Below are 13,103 nucleotides of genomic sequence, written 5' to 3'. Positions count from 1 at the left end.
ACATCCAACTTCTGTCAAACTTTGGCTCAGTAAACACTATGATTTTTTTATATCGTCACCCTAAAAATTCCTTGCGCGTATGTCAAAAAACAATTTCATCCTTGTTCTCAGTATACTCCGTGGAACTAGAAAAGACCATCAGGAATCCATCTTGGACCGACGACCTGGAGCTCTACAAAAGCCTAGAGGAAACAGTGTCGAAGGAGTTTTCTAATCCGGATCCGACCAGAAAGTGGAGAGAAGGTGTCAACAAGTCCTCCTTTACTTATCTTCTTTTGGACCCGAGGCTTACCGGCAATTTACCATGTCGGGCGGATTGTATGAAGCCAAAAGAAGTCTGGGAGACGTTCTTGTCTGCCATATTTTATGTCGGTGAGTTGATCAAAACTATATAATTATTCCATCAAAATTTTCCTGAAAATGAGTTTCAACATTGATTTCAGTGCTAATTCCATAAAAGTACGTTGAAGTATAATTAATTTTCAACTGTTACAGTATAAATTATCTATCCATAAACCAACGAGTATGCCTTCAATATCCAGTTCCTGCATTGATAATATTTTAGTTAACAACATAGAGACTGTTTTTAAATCTATCTCAATCAACAGCATACTTTTAGATAATCTATACTTATTAATGCGAAAGTCACTCACTTAGCACTCACGCATTCATCTCTGTTTCTCCGTACTGGTAAGTCCTAAGCTAAAATTTGGTCTTAGATGTCTTAGGTCTTAGATGCGCACTAAGAAAGGATGTTCAAATAGTCCAACTGTGGACTACCGAGCGTGTCTGACTGTAAACTGTTGGACTATCGCGACTCAACTGTAATCAAAAAATAACAATAGTATTTTGTATTCCAGTAGCCTGTAGATTAGATCTTTATCTTTTCTGTCATAGTAGTGTTGTTGAGTAACATGTGCTGAAATTTATATTCCATTGGAACTGCACTAATATTGAAACATGTCTTAAATCATGAGTGCACTAGTTTTACCAATGGAAAACGCTATAATACACCGCGTAGAAACCGAACCCGAGGGAATATCGGGATAAAGAAAGTAGATGAACAAAGTGGGCTCAAAATCCCATGTATTTTCTTATAGAGCTAAACTTTTTGCAATTTTTGGTTCAAACAGGAGTGGGGGAAACGTGTGACATCATCGACTCGCAATGAAGAAGGCATGCATTAATGTACGAAACGATGACGTCACACGTGTCCCCCACTCCTGTTTGAACCAAAAATTGCAAAAAGTTAAGCTCCATAAGAAAATACATGGGATTTTGAGCCAGAAGTCTCTTTGTTCATCTACTAAACAAAGATGTTGCTTCTGGATAATGCAGCTTTCTAATAATGGAAGAATTATTAAAATATGTTCTGGTAGTTCCACAGAGTATTGAGAATATGACTGACGCGCCACAGCTTTATATGGTTTAATGTATAGAAATATGTTGAAATAAATTCGATAAACTAAGAGTTTTTGTAGCGATTCAGCACTGAGGCTTAGAGCTCTCATAACAAATAATAACAAAAACTCTAGTGAAGCCTGTATATCATTCAGAACATAATTCCAAAACAACTGTAACTGATGAAGAATTTTTTCATTTCACCTCTATTTCTGCTGACAAATATAATAATTATCATTTCCTTTCCAGGCAAAGGCAAAAGATCGAGGCCCTACTCCCACCTGTACGAAGCGGTCACCCTGTGGAAGCAAAACAAACGCACCTCCGACAACAAGAAACTCCAAAAGATCCTCAACGTCTGGCAAAACAACGGCGGCGTAATCTGCCTCCACGTCTTCCAAAACATCATCCCCGTCGAAGCTTACACCAGAGAGGCAGCCATGATCAGCGCTCTAAAAGTGGAGAATATTTCCAATGTCAAATCTGGAGAGTTCTACGGCATAGCTTCCACCTGGCCGCAAAAGCACAAAAAAATGTTTGGCGCTTATTTGCTGTATAGGGCGATGATGATATTCGTGAACGAGGGGGAGAGGCAGTTGTTTCCCTCAGATATCGATTAGGAATTCAGGCTGGGAGTGGTTAGCGAGAATATGTCAAATGTTAAGCTGAGAGAAACATCTGTCAGAAAGTGCGAAACATTTGGAAGCTATTGAATCGTCTGACAAAAAGTGACCATTGTAATGCCATAAACATCACGGAGTAACTTACAGATTGCTACAATGTAATTAGTACAAAGCCTCCCGATTATCTCTGTCGCTCCTAAAAGTCATCTGTTTTTTAACTATTCCTAACTATAAAAGTGGTTCTAGTAGCTATTTAATACGTGTCATATTAATAATTACCCATTATCCATGGCCTCTTGGATGCTACTCAATTATCAACTAACTCTCTAAGAGAAATCTTGTGAAACTAAGCTACTACTCAAATGTCAAGAACATTACTCAATAGCTTCTCAAATATTAAGGTGATTATTCAGAAACTATACAATGCTCTCCCTTTGCTCAGAAGTTACTCAACTGCCATTGAGTGGCTTGAACTAAGTCAGTTGTCTTCATACGAAACTACACAGCAGTTTTGTGTTCATCACAAGAGTATACCTGACCCCAACAAAAGTTATAACTGCTAAAAAGAAGTTGAAAGCCAGCTACTCAATTACCTTGGACATTGGATGGAAGCTATTTAATTGCCTTTTATTTTATTGTAAACTTTTCAATTCCGTGGCTATTCAAATGTTGGCCATCACTTGGAAGCTATTCTTTCAAGTAAACATTTTTAAAAGCTATTCAATTACGGTAGTAGTATCTCAGAGGGTGTGTTTCGTCTTCTTTGAGGGAATTACTACGAAGCTATTTGATTCTATAACTCCTCAAATTCACAGCTTTACCATTTTTTCATGAAATTGCTCAGAATACGTCTTTATGGAAAGTTCTCAGTAGGGATGAGAAAAAGTTGACTATTTAGTCACAACAGGATTTTTTGAGAGCTGTTCACGGGAGTTGCCGAGAAGTTACAAACTTTTAAAGAAAATCATTTGAGAAACAATGTTTCAACATAATGACAGTTTCTCAGTAAGGAGAACCACTTTACTATCATACGTGAATTAGTCGATCAGTGGAAGATGGTGAAGTCATTCGAAACTTTCCACTATGAAACAATGTATTCGAATCAGAGAAACTGATCAGACAAAAACCAATGCAGTTAGTCTATACACATGAAAATTTTACATGTTAATGCAATAAAACAATAAAATCTAGTCTTGTAGATATTACCACTTGAACAAAAATACTTTATTTTTATAAGTATGGACATACAATATCTATATTATACATATATACATGAATGTAAATATTTTATTAGTTTTATAATAAATTTTTTCACAATTTTGTCGTTTGAATCTATCACTTTCGAAAAAGTGCCCAGCTAGTTATCTCATGCTATTCTTGGCGTTCCACAATGTTCTCATCCTAGTTTAGCCCATTCACTGCCAAGCGCAAATACTTAACAAGTTTTTATAACTTAACATTATTTTCAAGAAGTCCAGTAAAAACATCCTCCTCTCGGATGATATTGAAACAAATATCTTGAAGTGTAACCAGACCATCTTGACATACATGAATCAGCTTTGTACAAATATACAGGGTGGGCCAGGAAAAACAGCCTCAATAATTTACAGAAAAAATACTCGAAAAGTTGCAATAACTTCTCAGGTTGTCATTATCTGAGTCAATGAAAAAATTTCAATCTACTAACTGAATTACTATAATACTAATTTGTCTTTCCATTGAGAGTGCTGTATTGTTTTCCTCCAAATGTTTCTCATTTATATACAGATATTTTCTTTTCAATGATTGAAAAGAAAATTAGTACGCATTTTTTTTCAAGAAAAAATAATTATATGCAAACACTCGGTCATTATCATTTCCTGATGATGCTAACTTGGTAACAGAAACACAATTTGGGAGGAGCTGTTTTTGTTCTTATGTGGAAAAAGTGTTTCCTTTATTCACTTTGCGTCGGAGATTCCTATTCTGCCTACCAAACCTATAAATAAGTACCTACATTTCAAAGATTCAAAGGAAAATTGAACAGATATGCACTTTTCAGGGTTCGAGAGAAATTGAGGTAATTCAGATATTAATGTAGTTCAATATATACAAAACTGGGAACCTTAACTCTCATCAGAAACTGAAACAATGAAGTATTTTTCATCAGAAGTAGTCTCGACAAATCTTTTCTCTGTCCGGATTGAGGTCAACAAATATTTCTCAACAAAAAAGAATAATGTAATCTTCAATGTTCTTCAAGACATCCTTCTCATGTGTCCATAAAACAATCACAGTTGTCCCTGTAAAAGCAGCTGAACCAGTGTTGATCTTGTTAGATCAGTAGAGAACTTATTCATACTGTAATCCGTGATAGTTTTGGAGAGTAGAGAGTTGCACCTTACGTACTTGTGGATCGAAGCTTGGCCCTGTACTACACCCAAGTCAACAAGGCTGTCATTATCGTTTCTGAACAGGTTTCGCACTACATTATAGCTGGAGTCGCTGATGGCTTCGTAGTTCTGTAATGTGATAGGCTTATCAGGGGTCAAGTTGTTGACGCAAATTTTTTTCACAGGGAGAGCTAGTTTGAGTATGCCATTGGGTACTTCATCAAACAGGCTCTGCAAGGACTGTTTCGGTAGCAAATACTCGTTCATTTCCAGTGTTATTACGTATTTAGACTGTCGGGAAGTCCGCAATAAACAATCACTTTCAACTATTGTCCTGGCTGAGCTAGCATCCCGCTTTGGATAATTCCATGGCAAGAAAGCCACTTGCACTTCAAGTCTTTGTGACAGATTCTTTATCAGCTTAGAAAGCCTATGAGGGATGTCGCTTTCATAAAATATGAAAGAATCAACGCCTATGACTTTGTGGAAACTAATAAACTCAATAAACTTTTTCTTGGTGAACGTACTGGGAGAAACACACACAGTCACATTTTTACGCAATTCACTAGTTGAAGTGTCCGTCAGCAGGATTTTTTTCAAGTCGCTCTCTCTGCCTGGCCTGTTGCCAAAGGACACTGCAAAGGGGGTAGATTCTGGATTTGATCCAGAGCAAAAAAAGTTGTAGGCTGCATCGGTAGCCATCTTCGAGAACTTGAACTTTCCTGGGCTTGGCTTCTTTTTATCTTCGAACCATAGAAAGCAATTCCTGGGAACACTCTTTGCATCGTTAGATATGGCAATGGCTTTCACATCCTTGGTTCCTCTCAAAAAGGCAGAGTAGACGTAGCTGTTATCTACCTCCTGCCATATGGGTTGAGGACCCCAGTCATGTTGTTCTACCACGAAGTCAGCCTTTTGCAGTTCGGAGAAGTTACATGGCTGTCCGAAAAAGTTGAAAACTTCCAGGACGTAGTGCAAACGGTTATATTCGTGACGGTATACCAAGAATAGGGATAAACTTATAGCTGATACGATAAGTAGAACTAACTGATGATATTTCTTCATGTTTTCCTTAATAAATCCTTCATCGGGATTTGTTTATATTATTTTGATTTTCAAAAATTAGGATAGACAATGTAAATATGGACTAGCCGTGACGTCACTTTCACATATATTTCACTTGAGGATCACACGTTTTGGCTACTGCGTCACAGCACCATGTGACGAATCAAATCTCAAAATGCTTATAATGGAGATATGCAACACGTAAAACATCGTGAGTTGATCTGACATTAAGTGTATGAGTAACGTGATTGCCAAAATGTGAATATCTTCATCTCTTTTTAATAGTTGCAGTCAATGTTCTTTTTTCAATGGCCAGATCATAATATGACGTCACTGAAAATCAGACATTTTCCATTGATAAATCTAGTGCATTCCAGTATATTTCTTTCCTCTATTTCGTAATATATCAATACAATTACACTGCATGAGCACCTGCACTAGTCACTAGTTTAATCAAGCCTATGTGCTACTCTACTAACGAGCAGAAATTTTCTGATTGGATTGGATTCGACACACTTTCGGCTCAGGACAAAAAGACAAAAGAAAATTACTTATTCGGTGAGTTCGAGGTCCTGACCCACGAACAGAACTCATGGACTAAACGTCTTCAAGTCATGTGACACAGTGGCGTAGCTAGAAGAGAGCAGTGTGGGCCACAGCATACGAAAGGGGGCGGCAGGAGGCACTAATTTATTAAGTAAGTTAGCGTGCCAAAGAGAAGCGGCGAACGAGGTGGAGTCGAATGCAGCGCAAGTAGTGACAACCGCAATATGTCCATTTTAAGATTACAAAATTCACTAATTTTCAGTAGAATAGAAAACAATATAAATCTTGATGTGGATGATTGTGTGAAGGACTTTGCATTAAAAATACGAGTTGAAGTAAATTTTTCATCAAATTTTTGTGCATGATAATAATACCTAATGAGGGGCGGCGTATTTCCACTCGGCCCCAAGCGGCCACTGATGTGACATGATTTTTCATGAAAGGAGTCCCCCCATTGTAAATTTTTCACACCTAGAATTTACAAGCTAAGCACTGTGATCGGTAGTTTGGTTTTAAGATGACCTTTTAATACTAAGTACCGAGAAATTACATGAATCTCTAGTAAATTTTTTCAGATAAAATATATTTTTCATTTTTCAACTTTTTGATAATAATAACTATAATGCCAATACACACGTTACATGCTTTAATGAAAAATAACTTATATAAACCACCTAGAGTTTCATTTAAAAACATTTAAAAATTGCATTCGGAAGTTTTAATGGATAAAGTTGTCTTCATGATCTTCAATATCAAAGAAGAAAAACAATGGAGACTTGACATGTTTGTCTTTTATAGAAATTGCAAGGAAGAAGAAATCTGAATTAAAAAATTTACTGTACAACAAAAAAACAATATAAACAATATATCTTGAGATATTTATTCATCAAATAAAATGCACATTAAACTTAGTCCTACTGAAAAAAAGCTTTACTCAAGGAGAATTAGAAATATCCATGTTATCAGATTTCTCAGGAGAATCCTTCTCTGGTGCAGGCGGTTGAATCTCTTTCTCTTTGCTCTTTTCTTTGGAACTATCAAAGCCTTTCTCCTCTTCATCGTAGTTTCTGGGAACCTTAGAATGTGACCGTGTTGACCGCCTAGAAGCTGACCTCCTTGACCTAGAACGGGACCTCGACTTCTTATCCCTTTCTCTTCTATCTCTATCTTTTCGATCTGATTTTTTATCTCTCTTTCGGTCTCTGTCCCTGCTTCTAGATCTAGACCTTCGCTTTTTAGGGACACGTGGTGATGGCGATCTCCGTCTGCTACCTGAAGATAAGTAAAATAGTTATTTGCATATGAACTAAAGATATAAGCACAAACATTTTAATGTGTTAATGTAACACATTCACTGAGAGAAAATAACTGGATTGTTTTCTCACCTCTAGATCGAGACCTTTTCCGATCTCTCGTCTTACGGTCTCTGGATCTGGACCTCCTCTTGCTTCGGCTCCTGGACCTTGAGACTCTCCTCTCTGAAGGTATGTCAACGCTGCTCTCTTTCTCACTCTTTTTCTCTTTTGACTCTGAGCTGGACTTTTCTTTCTCTTTTTCTTTTTCCTTTTCTTTTTCTTTGGACGAATCTCTTTCCCGAGACTTCCTGTCCTTGTCGCGGCTGCGCTTTCTGTCTCTTGATCGGTCTCGGTCCCTTGATTTACGGTCTCTGTCTCTGGATCGAACTCTGGAAACACGTTCTCTGGATTTGTGACGGCTTCTTACCCTTGATTTAGAGCGAGATCTGCGAGATTTAGAGCTTCTTGAACAAGACCTGAAAAATGATAAATAAATGGTAATTTCTCTCATAAGGTATTTTACACAATTCTGGTAGTCCACATCTAATATATAAAAATGAATGTTTGTTGTTTGGTTGGTAAGTGATAAACTTCTACATCGCTCAAAGAATCGTAATGAAACTCAACATGTATAAGTAATTTTTCATAGAGAAGGTTTTTAGGCTATCAATTTATCTGTAAATCGCCACTAGATGGCGCTATAAATCAATTTTTTGAAAGCACTGTTTTATAACGCTGCGCACGCCGAAATTCGTTGATTCTGATTCTGTCAAAACATTGGAACAGAAGCGATACAGCAACATAGTACTAGTTTTTTATAAAGACAAACAGCTTACTTTTGCCAAACACCACCATGCTGAAAAATCTGTAAAATGAAATACTTATCCTAAATTAAATTCGTTTATTTAGTGGAAGGGGCAGAGCTCAATACATGGGAACAATACTTCTAAGATGTCACCTGAGCTTTATAAAGCATCAAAATTTGCCGAGGTTTATACAGTTTCCTGGTTAAGAACAGTGCTTCAAGCTTTTGAGAAGCAGCCTTCACATACAGCTGTTTAGATTCCAATCATCATAGTGAAATTTTAATGTGATCAAGTTGGATTTTTGAATATTCAAGCATATTTCCTAGTATCCATTCATATAATTATTCATTAAGTACAACACTGCTTCTACTTTTGTAAATTCCGTCATAAATACTAAATTTCTATTAGTTGATAAATATTTCATTATGTAATTTTGCTGCAATGAGATTTATCCATGAATACAGTTGATCACCAAGGAATTCAGGGACTCTCAAACTTGCCAAATTTCCATTATAACATGGACATCCAACAAGCTAGCCAAACTAGCTCATTAGAAAGAAAAAACATTCAATCTGATAAGAACAATGCTCCCCCCCCCACATATCATCATCCCACTTTAGGCTATCATGAGATGAACTATACTGTTGTATTTGAAAATATGATTTGAAGATTGATGAACAATAATTTGCTTTTCAAAAACAAGCCTGAAAAAATATTAGGGAAATATATCTCAGTAGTTTACCTTAGTTTTTTTTCAATCTGTCACTGTTGTATAATACATTATATTCTCAAAAACCCTCTTACCTTCTAGACCTTGACCTAGATCTCTTTCTAGACCTAGATTTTGACCTCCGTTTACGGTCTCTCGACCTACTTCTTCTTCGGGAGGTTGATCTACGCCTGCGAGACCTGGACCTCCTCCTAGAGCGTGATCTAGACCTCGATCTTCTTCTCCTTCCCCTCGACCTTGACCTCGACCTGCGCGAGCTGCGTTTATCTTTAGTCAGCATACCTATAACGGGCTCTATAGAAGCGTTGATCATATTCTGAGCTTCCTTAAACCTGCAACATAAGGAGAAGGTGTTATTTCTCTAAATAAATTTCGAGGTGTGAATTCTCTGATAAAGAATTGAAGAGTTGGTGAAAGCATTTCAATACAAGATGGCCGACAATGAAGATGTATTGTCGGACAGCTCTGAAAAAGCGAAGATTGAACACTTTATGAAGTGCTGTGAGAACAAAAAATGTGGAGTAAAAGTTTGTATAAACTGTTTCGCGATTTATCATAAAAGTTGTGCCAAGGAAACAACAATTGAAGGTATTATCGGAAAACAAAGTGATATGCTGTGAAAAAACCGACAACATACAAAATCAAAAGCGAAGCAACAAGAGTGAAAAAGAAATGCGGCTGCTAGAAATCCGGTATTTGAAAGAATTACTAGAAGAAACAAGAGACAAAAACAATATATTGAACATCAATAACAGTTTATTGCTAGATAAAGTGGCGATATTAGAAAAAAATAATAGAGAGGAGAGTAATAAAGGCGCAAAAAACGTAAACATAAACAATTCACATGCCTGACAAGGAACGTCACATGAAAGTAACCCAGATACAGAAAGCTGGAATAAAATAAACTCAACATAAATGCAAAGTCCTAATGTCCAACGAAGTGATTTAGTTCAGCAGATGGCGCACCTAAAAAAAATACCACAAAAGCCAACCTATGCACATATTGCCGCTAAAACAAGCGTAAACAATAACAATACAAACAGTGGACCCATAACTTATAATAATCCAAACGACAACAATGATAATTTTGTGGAAGTCAAATATCGAAAACGAAACAAACAAAAGAGAGTATACAAAAAGAATATTGGCACAGGTCCTAGCGATGATATTTCCGAGTTCTCAGGACCAGAGCGAAAAGTATGGCTTTATTTATACAGAGTGAAGAGGGCTGCAACAGAAGAAAAGATAAAAGACTATATTACCAATAAACCAGGTTATAATAATGAAGTAAATGTGAAAGAGATCCCAATCACAGAAGATCGACTACGAAGATATGTAGTGACAGCACCACTATTGAAAAAGGATGAAATGTACAAACCGGACTTCTGGCCAAGCGGAGTAGGTATTAGAAGATTTGATTTCACAAAACACAAAGATTTTCTGAACCAACTAGGTGGAGATTTTTTATAGAAAATGAAACACAGGAGGCCCGGCAGAGCAATGTTCTGTTGAATCTGGAACCGTATGATTCAAAAGAATATTTTGAAGTGAATCACTAAAATTATTGTTTTTTATTTTGACGTCTTTTCTTTTAATGTTTGTATGTACCATTGTTGTATATATAAATGTTTATATGAAATAGAGAATATATTATTATATTATTATTATTATTAAGCATTGTCTTCAATTCCTCATCAGCAAGATTCACTAAATCCTTGCAGAAACTTTACTACCTCATTTCACCGGAACACATGTGAAGTTGAAGACAAGTATTTTTCACCTCTCATTTATTTCTCACCTTTTTCTCATTCAGTTTATACTCTAAATATTCATAATAAAATTGAAATAGTTATGATTCACACATACACCACACAACATAATGTATAGAGTATATGATATGATGATGAATGATATGGAAGTAGTTGTTTCATATGAATTTTTTCCAGTTTGTATTTGAAAGGACATTCTGTGCATGATCCTAACATCTTTGTAAAACGTTTTTTTTTAATATTTCCTACATTCTTTCGAAAGTTTTCCATTTTTTTATATAATGATGGAGAAGTAGACATGTTTTCTTTGAAAGCATAAAACTTTACAAGTGATTCACAGGAAAAGATTATATTTTCTGGGTTTAAATACAGGTAGATTGAAAAAGAATATGTAGATAAGTTAGCACCTATAATAAGTACTTGTATTGAATTATTTGGAAAAACTTTTCATGCATTGATTTCAAAGTATATTTTTCCCATAGTGGAGTATATGATACGAAAAGTTAGAAAAATCCAAGTTGATATTTTGAAACTATCTAACAATAAAATAATTAGTCACTTTAGTTAAGCAAGGTTGATAGAAAAAAAAGTTAAGCTATTCAACACATTCAATTCAAATATTTTTGACAACTGCAAAGATTCATGAACTGAAGCCTATGAAATGGGTTAAATTCACAATTAACTACCAACAAGCTAACCCTTGTATTTATTTTGCTGCCGTCATTGTCAAAGTATCTAGTAGGAAAGTAGACAAGCAAAGGTCATATGTTGAAACATATTAAAACTAAGTGTACCTTCTAAGAGTACCAACAAATAAAAGAGTAACAGCAGATTTTGAGAATATAGTAAGATTGAAGGTGATAATGATAATAATGAAAGTTAAAAGACCATTTTTACAAACCTGGTCATAGCCTCTTCGATTTCCTTCTGAGCAGCTTCATTGCTTTTAGTCTGTGGCTTGGTAATTGGTTGAGTGGAATGCTGGATCTCCACCACTTTACCTTTAAGCTCCTTGCCGTTCAACTTCAGAGCGTTTATAATGCTCGACTGATCTGTAAACTCCACCAGCATGTTGGTGCTATCGTCAGAATCCCTCTTGCATGTTCTGAGGTATTTTACCTCCCCAGCAGCACTGAAGAAGTCAATAACTTCGTCTTTGCTGACATCTGGGTCATAGTTCAACAAAAGCACTGTCCGCCTAGTCTCCTCGATTTTGGCAGAGTCAAAATTGGCAGGCAACGGGGGATACGGGGGCAAACCATTCGAATCCAAGTTTGTGTCGGTGGTGAGTATCACCTGATCTTCCCCAGAGCCGTGAACAGAATTCACAACGTGAGGGGGCAGCTTAGGATCATTAATTGTCAGACCAGGCACAACTGTTCCATTCCTTGTCATTTCAAGGGCATAGTACTCGTCGGGGATTTCCCCATTGGAGATGGGGATCACTATCAAAGCTCTGTCAATAAAGACCGTGTTTGTCATATGTTGTGCTATGGGTATCGTAGAAACATCCACGAATTTAATGTAGCATATTCGGGACTGAACTGGACAAGACACATCTCTTATTGTAGGATATAAGCGAATGTCTTCAATTTTGCCCAGATAGCCAAATAAGACCTGCATCTGGTCTTTCGTGGCTTGAGGCGCGATGTTGGTTACTTGGATGACTTTCGTTGTCCCTACCGCCATCTTCAGATTATGTTTACACGTGTTGGGTAAATATTATCACTTAATGGGCACTACAGCAAAGTAAAAATGCATCTTATCCCGACAACTCTCATTACATTGAAACATGCATTTTTATACTATACACTACATTAACTACACAACTGTCAAACGTTTGATATCTTCTTCTCGATTTTGGCACAGAGAAAAAAGGGCAGGTTAGTCATGAAAGTGTTGTTGGCAAGAAGGATACCTCCACACCGAGTTACATCTACTCCAAACAGCAATTTTTTTTTGTGGTAAAACTGATTCACACGTAATGTATGACTATCCCTCATTTATCTATTGATAAATGAAAGGAAGAGATAATAATTCTTCTTCTTCTTTTTCCATTAATGGCTTCAGCTGCCAGGGCTAGAGATAATAATATTTGCCCCAATTCGACAAATAGAATATAAGAAGAAGTGAACATTTCACATTGTTTCTCAATGGCCTTGTTCAACATTAAGGAACATGAGTCTTCTTCATGGATATTGAACTCAAACACATCCAAAATTAGCTGAATTAGCAGTTATCATTTCCGTATAGTTTTGTTTTATACTCTTTCCTATTTGAGAATAGATGGCGCAATTAGCTATTTCCTCATCCTCAAATTCAATTTTGACGTCATCATAACACTTGCCGTGTAACCTCATTTTACATGGATTGAGTGTAGACAGTCTTCCAGTGACATCATCAACATATCAAACGGTAATGGTACGTCGATTCTCTTTGGTTCATACGGTAATAAATGGTAATTTCTTCCCGACATAACGGTAGTTGCTGAAAACA

General features: G+C 36.4%; 3 protein-coding genes across 3 annotated transcripts in view; 1 reads left to right on the top strand and 2 right to left on the bottom strand.

Moving 5' to 3' along the window:
* Window positions 1-3,344, top strand: part of LOC111510634 (uncharacterized) — a 44,845-nt gene extending 41,501 nt beyond the window's left edge. Inside the window, exons 7-8 of the mRNA XM_074181058.1 lie at window positions 112-372; window positions 1,651-3,344. Coding sequence (XP_074037159.1) covers window positions 112-372; window positions 1,651-2,021 — 632 coding nt within the window. The 3' untranslated portion in view covers window positions 2,022-3,344. The remainder of the gene's footprint in view (window positions 1-111; window positions 373-1,650) is intronic.
* LOC111510635 (uncharacterized) lies at window positions 3,213-5,592 on the bottom strand. Its single transcript, XM_023166562.2, has one exon. The coding sequence runs from the start codon at window positions 5,459-5,461 to the stop codon at window positions 4,295-4,297; it is 1,167 nt and encodes a 388-aa protein (XP_023022330.2). The 5' UTR covers window positions 5,462-5,592; the 3' UTR covers window positions 3,213-4,294.
* A 1,274-nt stretch (window positions 5,593-6,866) lies between these two features.
* On the bottom strand, window positions 6,867-12,545 carry Srp54 (Splicing regulatory protein 54). The gene is made up of 4 exons (XM_023166548.2): window positions 11,509-12,545; window positions 8,913-9,170; window positions 7,393-7,778; window positions 6,867-7,279 (listed from the first exon to the last, which is right to left on the bottom strand). Exons 1-4 carry the CDS (start codon window positions 12,294-12,296, stop codon window positions 6,942-6,944), a joined length of 1,770 nt encoding a protein of 589 aa, XP_023022316.2. The 5' UTR covers window positions 12,297-12,545; the 3' UTR covers window positions 6,867-6,941.
* Window positions 12,546-13,103: the final 558 nt, after the last annotated feature.

This window comes from Leptinotarsa decemlineata, unplaced genomic scaffold (assembly GCF_025532065.1).
Source record: "Leptinotarsa decemlineata unplaced genomic scaffold, Ldec_3_MD MMD2_tig00026307_RagTag_RagTag, whole genome shotgun sequence".
Taxonomy (NCBI): domain Eukaryota; kingdom Metazoa; phylum Arthropoda; class Insecta; order Coleoptera; family Chrysomelidae; genus Leptinotarsa; species Leptinotarsa decemlineata.
This window is presented reverse-complemented; position numbering and strand designations above follow the sequence as displayed.

What these genes read in the sequence shown, in the direction of transcription:
- LOC111510635 (XM_023166562.2), bottom strand. Translation starts at nt 5,461, where the DNA reads ATGAAGAAATATCATCAGTTAGTTCTACTTATCGTATCAGCTATAAGT.
- Srp54 (XM_023166548.2), bottom strand. Translation starts at nt 12,296, where the DNA reads ATGGCGGTAGGGACAACGAAAGTCATCCAAGTAACCAACATCGCGCCT. An exon ending in ATCGAAGAGGCTATGACCAG is followed by an intron (nt 9,171 to 11,508) that starts GTTTGTAAAAAT and finishes CTTATGTTGCAG; the next exon opens with GTTTAAGGAAGCTCAGAATA. An exon ending in GAAAAGGTCTCGATCTAGAG is followed by an intron (nt 7,280 to 7,392) that starts GTGAGAAAACAA and finishes ACTTATCTTCAG; the next exon opens with GTAGCAGACGGAGATCGCCA.